The 14,346-nt window shown below is 41.1% G+C and overlaps 1 protein-coding gene and 1 long non-coding RNA gene across 2 annotated transcripts in view; one reads left to right on the top strand and one right to left on the bottom strand.

Annotated features, from left to right (window-relative positions):
* Nucleotides 1–10,369, top strand: part of LOC117945974 — a 22,670-nt gene extending 12,301 nt beyond the window's left edge. Inside the window, exons 2-3 of the long non-coding RNA XR_004656936.1 lie at nt 1,416–1,420; nt 10,265–10,369. This is a non-coding gene — a long non-coding RNA (uncharacterized LOC117945974). The remainder of the gene's footprint in view (nt 1–1,415; nt 1,421–10,264) is intronic.
* The window catches only part of LOC117945972 (NIPA-like protein 2), a 38,672-nt gene that overhangs the window by 15,933 nt on the left and 8,393 nt on the right, over nt 1–14,346 (bottom strand). The window contains exons 2-3 of the mRNA XM_034873723.1: nt 3,205–3,273; nt 2,034–2,202 (exon numbers count right to left, since the gene is read on the bottom strand). Of these exons, the coding sequence (XP_034729614.1) occupies nt 2,034–2,202; nt 3,205–3,273 (238 nt within the window). The remainder of the gene's footprint in view (nt 1–2,033; nt 2,203–3,204; nt 3,274–14,346) is intronic.

Consider the following 14,346-nt stretch of genomic DNA (forward strand, 5'->3'; position numbering starts at 1 on the left):
ACTTCTGGTGGAATAAATCTGCTAGACCTGGGTGTTTTTACACACCACTACAGTTATGCACACATTTGTGTGTGTGTTTCCTTATTTGCCTACAGTGTGAGTCAGCGTGAGGTTAGAATGGAGTCACGATAACCACGACAACCAGCACGTTTTCCCCTCAGCTCCACTTGTAAGCTCCGAGGAGGACAGACTGTGTCACAGCTGCAGGCATCTTCCTTTCCGTCCTTCCCTCCTTTCACCTTTTCATTAATTCTTCAAGACATACTCCAGCCGCATTTTATGCATACCCACTACAATGCAACACTAGTGTCTAGCAATTAGTGTTTTTTATAGTTATAATAGTAATGATAAGGGAATATCATTTCCCCACTGTGGGACAAATAAAGGTTTTCTTATCTTATAAGGTTGTGGCTTTAAAATCAGCCATCATGTCAGCTTTACACACAGGTAGAGACTGCTCACTGGAGCAAGTACGACACCACGCAAATCTACGATGAACAAGAGGTTCCGCCCTCTTAACGAGATTTGTGGTTTCACGCAGGGTTTTATTTAAACCATTCATCCACTTGTGAGACGTGACTATAGGAAAATCATTTAAAGCGTCGGGGTAATAGCTGTCATTTATATCCATGACTCACCGCCACCTCCGGCGCGGTGAGTGATGGTTGGGGAGGCAAGAAGTGAATCTACTCAATATTTAACCTGCGTCTAGAGTGTTTGCACTGAGCAGCTGCTAGCTGTAGCAACCAGGCAGGCTTTGTTTTGATTGGCTAATGGCAGTTCATAACAGCTTTAGTTCACACTGTGGGCTGTAAAGATCATCATTTTCGAGTGGGCTGTTGGATTTATAATGTCAGAAGTAATTGGACTTCCTTAATTACCCCTACTATTTGAAGTGTGGAAATGTACAGTATGCATCCATCTTCCGGGTACAGTGCTGGATATAAACTAGGAATTGGAAGATATAAACATACACCTACACACAGACTTGCTGTTTCTTTTTAAAAGCAAATCTGTGCGTCAGAGACTCAGGATGGAAATAGCTCTACTACTGAAAATACTGCTACTACTGCAAATACAGAACATCCTTAATGCACTTGATTTCCATGTCATGTTATTTGAAGATGGTGCTGTTAAGATTTTGTTTTGTCCATATAAATAAACCAGGAGATGCACTGACATTTAAAACCATATAAGAGTACCATCACAAAAAGAACATAGGCAAGGTTGCAGTTTTAAGCTTTTGGTTGTCAACTCTCAACATCATGGGAACACATTCAGTTCTATAGAAGCTTTAAGACCCCTGCTTAGGGAAGGCTTATATTACAGATGTCCCAATATATACTTAGATCATCTATGTCTGTATTGTTGTATATTATCGAGTTCCACCCTGGGGGTTGGCACTCTTTCAAGAGGTTGTGTGATATGAGGAGGCATGAGATGATTAACGGGACAGAAAAGCAGATTTGATTCCTAATTTTTGACACAGATCTTTTAAGGATCTGTTCTCCCAATATTTTTCAGGAAATGGTAAATCCATGGATCCAAAGATCCATGTTGGTAATGTACGGATATGAAATTGATTCCCAAAATTCCCAATAAAACGGTTGTAGTCAAATTTCACTCAGAAAAACATTTCAGTAACAAAACACGTTCTTGACATGCCCATCTGTTACTAATAATTTGTTTGAAGAAAAACTGAAAACTTGAAACTGCATCAATGGCTCTTTTTCAGTCTTTTTTGGAGTGGCCATATCTATAGTCACTGAGATTTTGTATGGGCATTATGGAAATGTGCAGTATCTGTTCTGCACTAGCTCCAATACTGTGTTCATAATGCATTTATGTTAGTTTTTTCAGATGTCACACACAAGAGTAAAACCTGCTTGGCATAGAGGAGTGTTTATATCAAGATATAGCAAGAAGAAAAACCCAGACTTCACATGGCAATGCTTCCTGTTGTTCCCAGAGAAAGCAACCTTTCTCCTGCCTTCATGCAAGGATAAGGATGAGGGGAAAAAGGTTGTACTTACCTATGACAGACACACAGCCTAGCGGGGCTATGAGTGATGCTGGTGCAAAGCCATAGGCTGCAAAGTTCCCCAGTTCCCCGACGCCCATAAGAACCACACCGCACCACCACATCACAGAGGTGTAGTAGGGCTTGGAGCCCCGCTGAGACTGACGGACGTGGGCATATTTCTATCAGGAACAGAGTGAACAGGAGCCAGAGGCATCAGTCTGATTAAGCAGATCTAATAACTGGAGAGCTGCACAAGACTAACATACACCATACAGATAATGTTACAGCCTTAGAAAGCCAAACATATAACACTTGAAATATATTATGCACTTTAAGCGATAAAACAGCATTACAGAGGCTGTCTCCCAACCCTAAACAAGCCATAACACTGTCTGCTGATGAGCATATCATCTCAGAAGAGGCATGACAGCAATTAAGCAAATCTATGAAGTGGGAAGCTTTACAAAGCAAACACAAATGTAGTCTTCATAATCATTAACAATCCTGTCTTCGCAAGCTTACACCGGCTAATGAGCAATGGTTAATAGCCTTTTCTAGCACTTTTTCAAATTAAGTTGATGCTGTCAGGCCCGCTCAGTCTTACACGCCCTGTTTGCCGCTGGCACAAAGCCCAGTTTCTGCACCTGCATCAAAAGGGGCTTTGAATGTGCTAAGCACAGCGTAATTTAGCAACAGACATTATTTGGTATTATCTGAATCACACAGTGGGGAAAAAAAAACATGATCATACCTCAACCTCTAAAAGCTCTGTCTGGTAGAGGCTGTAGAGTGTGTATGCTTGTTAATGAATGCATTTACTCTCTAAATTAGACATCAGGGAGCTTCATTAGTATTACAATCAGGTACAAACAAGTGCAACAAATTTGCAGTTTGATTACTTAACTTAACAATTGCATTACAATATTAGCCTGAACTACATTTCTGATGTTTAAACATGAACTATTACATTTAATTCAAACTTTTCAAGGCTTTATTTATTATGAAATACAAAGTTATATGTGCTGTCAGCTGCCTACATTCATTAAGATCCTGATGAACACACAGAGCCAACTGTCAGGACAAAGCAGTGCTTCGAGAGTAAAAAAAAGGAGTCTTTCCAGGCATTAATGCCTGCTGTTTGCAGAGCGTCTGCCGCACAGCTGGATTCCAGCGCTTCCTACCTGGATGTTGAGTGAAATGCTGATGAGGACATTTCCACATATGGAGATTATGATTCCCAGGAGATAGGTCTGTGGGAACAAACCGTAAACAGGCACAAGATTAGATGACGCCCTACTTGTCAAACAACTCCAAACACCCCATAATACTTCCTGAAGTCTTCTCAACAGCTGGCACATCTGTCATTTCCATGACAACCACAAAGAATGTTCCACTGGTGCTCTGTTCAAAGGCACGAGGGCACTAGTGTGCGTGTGTGTGTGTTTGTGTGTGTGTGTGATCCTCCGGAACAGAGGCTTTTAGGGTTTTACAGTATGATATCAAACTTTTATTTCTCACACACTCACATGCAGTAAAAGCATCCTCTTAACCCTTGTATATCCTTCTCGTATCCCTTGGGTCGAACTGGCTCGTGACTTATTAGGGGTTTTAAAAACTACTCTGAAATAAAATTTTACTTCACAATCTTTTAACAATGATTATCTTTATCTCAATTTCAAACACTATGTCTAGGGAATGCAATCATTCTCTACTAGAACACAAATAAAAATGAAAGTGTAATTCCTTTTTTGTCATAAGGTTATAATTCGTGTTAAAAATCCACTCTGTGATCATTCTTATCTTGGAAAAAACATGAGTGGTCATAACCAGAATGATTTTTAGAATTGAGACAGAAATACATGTTTATCACAGAAAATAAGGTAAGGCCACTGATTTTCAGGTAGATAAAATGTAACTTGTACCATTTTTCTTCTTGTAACAATTTTAAATTGGTCAATTTGACCCAAATACCACACAAGGGTTAATTCTCACATTATGTACGACACCTCACGAAAGGTCCTGATGCAGGTTGGTTGGTACACAGCTTTAAGCCCCTGACACACCAACCAGACGGCCGACCCTTGGCAGAAAAGGCAATCGGACTGATCCGCCCCCCCGAGTTGGTAAAAAAAAGTGCCTCAGAACGCACCACAGCGACGAGACATAAAACGCCTCCAGAACAGCAGGTGGCGCTAATCTGTATTGTAGCTGATTGGACGAACGTGCACATGGATCCGGTTTCTTTGGAAATTCAAAGCCAGTCTATCATGTTGGCTTGTTCAGAATACAATCTCATATTTTACTCACTGAAACGCGTTTCTGAAAACATTTTAAGCAAGAAATAGGCCGCACAGTTGCTGGATCTGTCTTCTTTTCAGTTTGACAAAGGTCAGTTTAAGACATTTTCGTCCGATTTTGAGATTTGAGACTATAGTCACACTCATCCCGCTCCTTGGTTCTGGTTTTTCACTCCACCAATCAGATTGGTCATTTGAGTCCGACTGCCGGGAGTGCCCGCCTTCCGACTGAGCATGTCAGGTCGGCCAAAACGAAGGCCGACGCCCCCTCCTAACCGCTCAGAACGGACGACGGCACGGAACTAACCAAACAGACTCGAGTTACCGACCCCCGCCTGACAGCTGATTATCGTGTGTCTTAGACACACATACTCATGACCAATAAACATAGTTGGGGGAATAGAAGGCCGGTAATGTAGCGTGCATTGTAGCGTGTTGGTAGAAGTTGGTAATATGGACAAGATTAAAGTTTCAGAGCTTTAAATCAACAAAACTAAGAGCCTATGGTCATGCCAGTGGCTCTGTGAGGCTTCACTTATAGGCTAACGTCAGCATGCTAACAGGCCAACAACAACAATGCTAAGATGCGGATGGTTGGCAGGTAAAATATTTACCAGGTTCCCAATCAAAATATAATCATGCTATAATGCTAACGTTTCCTAATTAGCACTAAAGCTAAGGCTGATGGCAATGGCATTGGGCATTTGCAGGTATTTGGTTAGAAAGCAAAGTATTGGACAAATTACAATTTTGACCTGATGACGGCGCTAGATGGAAAGTTAAAGATAATTTAATTCAGCAGGGCTTTATCCTTTGGACACCGCAAATGTGTGTATGTAGTTTCATGGCAATCCATCCAATAGCTCTTAAGGTATTTCGGTCTAGACTAAAGTGTTGGGGTGACACTGCCATCCCTCAAGCTAGGGACGTTCTGGAGAAATGATGCCCTCCAAAAAATGGCTTTTATAATGAGATTCTGGGGCAATATGGGCATCTTTTTCGTAGCCAACTCTCAACATGAATGCATAATTAGTGTTTAAGTGATGGAAGGAGAAACAGGATCCATTCACTTTAAGTGTTTCAAGAATACGCCGGGCTACTTCCCCCACATGATTGGAAAATTATTGCCGAGAGGAAATTTAATTTTAGGTCATAAACATACGGGTGGCTGTGGGCGGACAAAGTTTACAAAGAAATGAAAGTGTGCGGTGGGGGTGGAATGTGAATGATGATAACCTAAAGAAAGAAACTCAATCAGTATAGAAGCAGCCAAGACGCTCCAAGTATTTATCCCTTGAAAAAGCATTATGTGAGAGAGAGGGAGGATAGAGAGAAAGGAGAGAGGGTATATGCCGTGATGAGAATTAGGGAGGAAAAAAGAAAAAGTAAAAACAAGGGAAAGAGGACATCGACACTAGATAAAAACAATACAATGAGGAGAGAGTAAATTCTCAGGTCCAGCGGTCTATTCCTGAGATAAGACGGGCAGTCAACATCTGATACTGTTGACGATGAGATAACAGCACTGTGGTCAAAGGCTACCAGAATGAATGGAGTGAAAATTAAATCTCCTGGTCTCCAAACACTGATCACTATCACACAATCCAGAGGTTGTCTAGCGTTTTCTCGGGGCACGTTACTAGACATCCTAAGGGAAAATACTAAACCACCACTGAGGGGAAGGAGCTGTCATTATAGCATACTCTTCAAGTCATTAAGCAGAGACCAAAATCTATTCTTTGAGCAGCTGTAATAGCCCTCTGATCTTTATGTTGGCCCTAGAAACCACAGGGAAGCACACAAAGGAACGCCAGATGAAATGATGATGGTAAAGTTTGGTAACCTTCCTTTTAATGAGACAAGCAGTATAACAGGGTGTCATCCTCAGGGGTGCTTTATCACAGGTGCTAAATAGGAGTTTGAAATAGGAGAAGCAGGTCTGACACTGAACTTCAAGATCTCACATCCCAGCTACACAACTGTTGTGTACTTCAGGTATTTTGGTTTTATATTAAACTTACATGAAAAGAAATAGATTGTTTGGAACACTTGCATTGCTTAACCACATTTCTGCATGTTGGCAGCTCAAAAACAACTAAAATCCACTTCATCAAGACCTCCAAGGTCTTCAGGAATCTGCCCTGGACTGCCTCCGTATGATATTTATGTAATTTACAGGGCTCAAAGTGAAAAAGAATCCTCAGGCTGAAACTTGAAAATGTTACAGTATAACGTTTTAATATGTGCTCTTCCTTCTTATATTACATAACCATAAAAGTCATAATGTTTAAGAAGTAAAAAGTTTTGGATTCATTTTTCCTTCTTCCAACCATAAATTTAGAGTCAATGCAGTGTGACATATTGCAATAATATCATAATCTTACAATGAATCTAGATATTTTGTCATCAAAATTAAAAACATCAAAAACAACAACAAATACAATGAACAACTACATTTATGATTTGGTCCATGTTGATTTTAGTTGATTCATGTATGTTTATTGAAACTTCAATACTTTTAGGTTTTGATATATACTTTAAACTCTAGAACAAGGCCATGTGTGCCATGCTGATTTGTCAAATTGACCCGTTTTCATATATCAATGTTCATTTTAATAACACAAAATAACATGACTGATTCCACACAACGCTCTTTGGCAAGTCCAAATCTCTACTTTCATTAATTTTGGCGTGTACTATTCAATTTTATAGTATTTGGGGAAAGGAATTAAAGTGCTTTTGAAATAGTATTGAGTATATATTATATATATATATTCCCATCTCCACCCTTTTTCTCATCTTCTTTTCATGCCCTAAAGCGGCTTCTACATGTGCGAAGTTTGATAAACTTTGCCTCCATTTTTTTGGGCCGCTTTAGCTTTACCAAGGAGACCACACTAAACTCTTGTGTTTTGGCAAAGGCCCGCCCCAGTTTGCATCCGATTGGCTGATTAGAACTTGTTTCAAGCTATGTTCTGTGAGACTGTACTTTGGCACCGCGGTGCTTTGAGCTAAATGCTAATGTAAGCATGCTAACATACTCACAACGACAATGTTAATGTGCCAATGTTTAGCATGTTGAACAACATGATCAACATCTTAGTTTAGCATGTTATCATGCTAGCATTTATAAATTAGAACTACACACAAATTACAGCTGAGGCTGATGGGAATCTGATTAGATTTGAAGGTAGCCCCCCAGGAACAGAGCTCAGCTTCTCAGCGAATTTTCAGCCAAAAATCCCCCTGTGGCCCTCTGGCTGAGAAAAGCGATTTAAAACCTGTGATGTCACCGTAACCGCCAAGTAGGAACTTGGAGATGCATGAAGGTAAATGTGGTGAAAAATGTGAGAGCTTGTAGAATACGTTGCGAGAACTTGCAGAACAAATAATCTGAATTTGTGTTTTACAATTTGCACTTGCAACTGTATTCTGAATGTGAAGTCCTAGAACATAAATGACAGAATCCCACAGTTGCATCTCACTTTGGAGTATAATTAGGGTCTAATTTGGAGTCTTTGTCAACATTTCTAAACATGACAGGAATACACACTATCACACTAACCTGTGACTGAATGTTTGGTAACTACTGCCACACAGGCCCGGCGCCTGGTTAAATTGACTAAGAGGGCAGGTAAAAATTGCGAGGGGGTAATTTCTTTTCACAAAGTATGATAAAATCAATTAATTTACCCAAACTTTACACAAGCTGCTGCAACAGGGTCAGCACTCGAATATGTGGCTATGTAATTGTATTCATTTATTAAACAATAAGTACGACTTGACAAAGTAACTATATAAAAGTCACTTTATGAGCTTTAGGCTTTCATTAACGTTATAGATCGAGCACACACACACACACACACACAAACACACACACACACATTCTCTCTCTCTCTCTCTCTCTCTCTCTCTCTCTCTCTCTCTGATTCTCCATCACTCATGTCCAAATCTAGCTTGCTCAAACTGATAATGCAGCCACACATATATCACCACACATGGGATTACACTGTTGTTTGTAGTTCAAAGACATGATTTTGTTGTGTTTGTACATTTTATAGATGTATGATGTTGAAACAAGTGGGTAGAAATTACAACTGAGGGAGCAAAGCCCCCTTTCTGTCCCCTCGTGGCGCTGGGTGCACTGCCACAAGATCCATAGTCTGAAGAAAAGAATTACAAAAGTCCCTTCCTCGCTTCTAAGCACACAGTAGAGGTGAATAAATGGCCAAAAAAACTTACCTACTGCCCATTTTCAATTGGTTTTGAATAATCTGATCATCACACAACATAATTCCACCTAATAGCCCACTTTAAAAGTAAAACCCCTTGTGTCGTTCCCTCTTTAATGCATTACACAACTCATCGTCTCCCTACAAGCCTAATAAATACTTAAAGCCCAGTGGATTTCTGGGTAATTTTAAATTAAAAATCACCACACCACATACTCTTTTTCAAAGTCTGTCTTTATCTCCTGCTCACCTCGACTCCAAGTCTGAAGACTCCAATGAGTGTGTGTGTGCGTGTGTGTGTGTGTGTGTGTGTGTGTGTGTGTGTGTGTGTGTGCTGCTTGCAATGAATCAGAGAGGTAAACAGGATTAGGAGGAGGAGGTGGGGGAGCAGAGGGGCGGCTCGATGATGGGAATCCTAGGGGACTGATATCGCAGCAAGGTAACAAGTGTGTATTTGTGTGTGTGGGTGGGTGTGCAGTCATAGACTCCATCCTCAATTGTGAAACAGACAGACAGAGAGAGAGTGTGGTGGGCTGACAGTATTGTGTAAGAGATGACTACGGCGCTGTGGTAATTCATGATCAGACAGATGGCGTCATCCATCAGTCTAGCTGTGCTCTGTTCACTAAACTAAAATCAATAACCTTGTCAAGCTTTATAGGGGAGAGTGTAACTGGCCTGCTGCGCTGCTGATGCTGAGCCAACATGGAGGCTCTCACGGCCAATCTAAGTCGAGTGCAGATTTAAGTCGCGCATGCGTAACTTAGCGACAAGTAGCATACAAGATGCTAATGAGAGACTTCTGTAAAGTCAACACAGTAAAAATGGGCCTAATTAACCAAGTTGGTTCACGGGGGGCTACAAGTTAGCATCAAACACAACTAAGGCTGTCAGTTGGAAGGCGTTTTGAGCTAACGTTAGCAAACAATCATAGATAGCTAAACGTTTTTGAAATGACAGCTAGTTTAGCAACAAGCCAGCAATCCAAAACAACAAATGTTGTAACTTGAATGGTGTTTTGAGCTAACGTTAGCGATCAATAATATATAGCTAAAACGTTTTAGAAATGAATGCTAGCTTAGCAACAAGCTAGCAATCAAACACAAAGAAGGTTGTCACTTGAATGCAGGGCTGCCAACTCTCGCGCATTGGCTGTGAGACACACAGATTTGACTGGTTTCACACGCTCACACGCCACACCCCCGATTTCTCACGTTGAAGTGTCAACCCGGTCGGTCAAATTTTTGAAAGATGAGTTTATCTATAGATGTAACTCTTGAGCCACTTATGATCGTCTAGTTGTGCTTTCAGAGACTGTGAGGGTGTTCAAGAGCGCTCCCTGTCTGTGGAAATTTTCGAAATGTTGCCAACTGAGAATTTTTTTTTCACGAGCCATCCCAGGCGGATTTCTCGGATTCAGGTATGTGCTCTGAGTATTACAGACCAGTCCGTCGTTTCGTGTCGACTCTCTCTGTAGCAACATAATTTTATTTTAGTGGAGTTGCTCTGCTGTGGACAGTGACACGTTGCATCCCTGCGTAGTCCTCCGATGAAAAGCACCGTACAGCCACCTCTAAACCTTGTCAGAGACCAGAGACCCAAATGGGCCTCTGTGTCGGTGCGATGCCCTGAGTGAAATACTACCATATCAGCGGCGCAATGACAACAGAGATGGGTAGAGTTACCTTTAGAATGTGCACAAACATGAGCAGAAATCTGATGAAACACATCTGAGCTAAATGAAGTCCAGGGGTTTATAAATTCATTCAAATGAATTACTGTATGATTCACATGAATAAGTGCCACGTGCATTTAAAGTGATTTACTCTCAATATTTTCAATTGTTTCCAGCATAAACTGATGTAGAAATGGGTAGAAATAGTTATAGCAGAAACATTCACTGTGTAATACTCAAAATTATACTGTATATCTTATTACAAAATCTGGAAACATAACCTATGCCATTGGGTTGCCAGGCCAGCTGTGACTGGTCCAGATGTTTGTGCCAGCACCAGGGCAGGCAGATACTGGGAAACATTGGGCCACTAATGTGCTTCTCTAACCTCTGTGCACCTCTAAATGTAACTGTAAATAATTCATTCAACGTTTCATAAAATGAACAAATGGTCTTTATTTTCCCAAAAAAGTAAATACAGTAAGTGGGGAACAGAGGATGAGGGACAAACATTACTGAGCCTTGGCACAAAGGTTAAAGGATTAGAATGTATGCAAATCAGTTACATTTTTCATTCTTTAGAATTGCAGTGGTCTTAGTTGATCCCTCTGGTAGACCAAATTTAACTTTGGGTCCCTGGTCCCTACACTGAAAATCGTGTGTATGTGTGTGTGTTTGTGTGTGTGTGTGTGTATGTGTGTGTGTGTGTGTGTGTGTGGGGGGGGGGGCTGTCAAGAGAGAGAATGGGAAAAGGAAATTTGTTCACCACAGACCCAAATCTTCACAGCTGTTGCTACTGGCATATGCTGCACTCTCTCTTTGTGTGGCTCATTATGTTTGGTACATTGTATCGGTTACTTCTTATATCATAACAAGGTAATACAATGGATGATCAAGTGATGACTGATTAGCATTAATGTACAGTGAGGAAAGTAAGTATTTGAACACCCTGCTATTTTGCAAGTTCTCCCACTTAGAAATCATGGAGGGGTCTGAAATTGTCATCGTAGGTGCATGTTCACTGTGAGAGACATAATCTAAAAAAAAGAATTATGAACAGAAATCACAATGTATGATTTTTTACTATTTATTTGTATGATACAGCTGCAAATAAGTATTTAAACACTTGTCTATCAGCTACAATTCTGACCCTAAAAGACCTGTTAGTCTGCCTTCAAATTGTCCACCTCCACTCCATTTATTATCCTAAATTAGATGCACCTGTTTGAGGTCATTAGTTGCATAAAGACACCTGTCCATCCCATACGATCAGTTATAATCCAACTACTAACATGGCCAAGACCAAAGAGCCTTCCAAAGGCACTAGAGACTAAATTGACCACCTCCACAAGGCTGGAAAGGGCTACGGGGAAATGTCCAAGCAGCTTGGTGAAAAAAGGTCCACTGTTGAAGCAATCATTAGAAAATGGAAGAAGCTAAACATGACTGCCCTCGGACTGGGGCTCCATGCAAGCTCTCACCTCGTGGGGTCTGAATGATCCTAAGAAAGGAAGAAATCCGCCCAGAACTAAACGGGAGGAGCTGGTCAATGACCTGAAAAGAGCTGGGACCACCGTTTCCAAGGTTACTGTTGGTAACACACTAAGACTTCATGGTTTAAAAACATGCATGGCACGGAAGGTTCCCCTGCTTAAACCAGCACATGTCAAGACCCGTCTTAAGTTTGCCAATGACCATTTGGATGATCCAGAGGAGTCATGGGAGAAAGTCATGTGGTCAGATGAGACCAAAATAGAATTTTTCAATTTTTCTATTCCACTAACCGTGTTTGGAGGAAGAAGAATGATGAGTACCATCCCACACCATCCCTACAGCAAAGCATGGGGGTGGTAGCATCGTGCTTTGGGGGGGGGGGGGGGGTTTCTGCACATGGGACAGGGCGACTGCACTGTATTAAGGAGAGGATGACCGGGGCCATGTATTGCATGATTTTGGGGAACAACCTCCTTCCCTCAGTTAGAGCATTGAAGATGGGTCGAGACTGGATCTTCCAATATGACAATGACCCGAAGCACACAGCCAGGATAACCAAGGAGTGGCTCTGGAAGAAGCATATCAAGGTTCTGGCGTGGCCTAGCCAGTCTCCAGACCTAAACCCAATAGAGAATCTTTGTAGGGATCTCAAACTCCTTGTTTTTCAGCAACAACCCAGAAACCTGACTAATCTAGAGAAGATCTGTGTGGAGGACTGGGCCAAAATCCCTTCTGCAGTGTGTGCAAACCTGGTGAATAACTACTGGAAACGTTTGACATCTGGAAAGGCTACTGTACCAAATATTAACATTGATTTTCTCAGGTGTTCAAATACTTATTTGCAGCTGTATCATACAAATAAATCGTTATTAAATCATACATTGTGATTTCTGGATTTTTTTTTTAGATTATGTCTCTCACAGTGGACATGCACCTACGATGACAATTTCAGACCCCTCAGTGATTTCTAAGTGGGAGAACTAGCCAAATAGCAGGGTCTTCAAATACTTATTTTCCTCACTGTAAATGCTAAATGCCCTAATACCTGTTGATACTACAACAATAAAAAGGCTCTTAACCCCACAGTTTTGCACATTAGATCATATCATGTATATCATATAAGAACATATCATGTAAGACTTGATTTCTCGATTTTTTTGCACAAAACTCTCCAGAAAGTGCCATTTAATGGTGTATACAGTATATTTCAAAAGAGCCCCCCATCCCCCCATACATAACAAATACTAATTTAAACCCTGAAGGATAATGATGCTGAAAGAGCCAAAGAAATGTCTTTCTACGCAACAAAATATAGGTTGGCCCCCCCAAATCTCACTCCAAGGTTTTTGGAAAAGTTGCCAGCTCTGTGAAGGGCGTTTTGAGCTAACGTTAGCAATCAACAATTTAGCTAAAACGTTTTTGAAATGACTGCTAGCTTAGCTACAAGCTAGCAATCAAACTCAACGAAAGTTGTTACTTGAATAGTGTTTTGAGCTAACGTTAGCAATCAATAATATGTAGCTAAAACGTTTTTGAAATGACCGCTAGCTTAGCTACAGGCTAGCAACCAAACACAACGTAGGTCGTCTCATCCCGTTTTGAGCTAACGTTAGCAATCAACAATATATAGCTAAAACGTTTTTGAAATGATTCCCATCTTCTGTTAATGTTTGTAATGAGAAAAGTTTATTATTTTATGGATTTCACAGATTTAAGTATGACACGTTTTGCCGTGAACCATTTAAATCTGAGCATACGCGACTCAAATCTGCACTCGACTCACATTGGGTAGTGACAGAGGTTACTGGTTAATACGGAGAGGGCTAGAGGGCAGAATGAGGCGTGTGTGTGTGTGTGTGCGAGAGAGAGAAACAGTTTGTTAAGAGTACAATGTGGTGGACGTACAGCCTGAGGATAGTTCATTCCACAGTCTTCACACAGGAGATGTAGCAATTTGAAGTGTGAGGAGGGATTCATCTCACCTTTCATTCGATTCATTCACATTAGACTGAGCTTGCCAGCAAGTGAATTCCATCTAATTACAGTAAGTTGTTATATTTTAGGTTTGTTTGAATGTTGTCTAAGTGTTGGTGGGAGAGACGGCATATGCATATTATGCAGTGTACGGGTGGTCACAGCAGGAATCACCAAGCCAGCGGGAGCCTAATGCTCTACCCACCAAGGAAGACAAATCAGCACAAGACAGTGTGTGAGAGGAAGATTAACAGGGGGAGGAAGAGGGAAGGAAAGGGATTTCCTGTCACAGGACGAGCAAACAAAGCAGGCGAGGCAGGCGTGGCTGGCACATTGGGAGTGCCTTTAGCTGGTCGCTTACTTAGCAAACATTACACACTTGACCTAAGAAAAGCAAGAGACTTCACACCACAAAGCTCCCTGTGTTGCACTGTACTTTTTGTTGATTTTTCTTTCTTTGCTATTACACTTTATTGTACAGAAGCTGCATGGGAAATATCAGGCCACTTCATATATTATGCAATGGTGGAAAGTAACTGTAGGATTGTTTCTGACCTTTTTGACATGAGAAAGCTAATTATGCTCCAGCGCTCTTTTAGCTTTGTCAAAATGTAATTAATTTGTTACGGGGGGGGGGGGGGGGGGGGGGGG

Source organism: Etheostoma cragini, chromosome 6, assembly GCF_013103735.1.
Source record: "Etheostoma cragini isolate CJK2018 chromosome 6, CSU_Ecrag_1.0, whole genome shotgun sequence".
In the NCBI taxonomy this organism is placed as follows: domain Eukaryota; kingdom Metazoa; phylum Chordata; class Actinopteri; order Perciformes; family Percidae; genus Etheostoma; species Etheostoma cragini.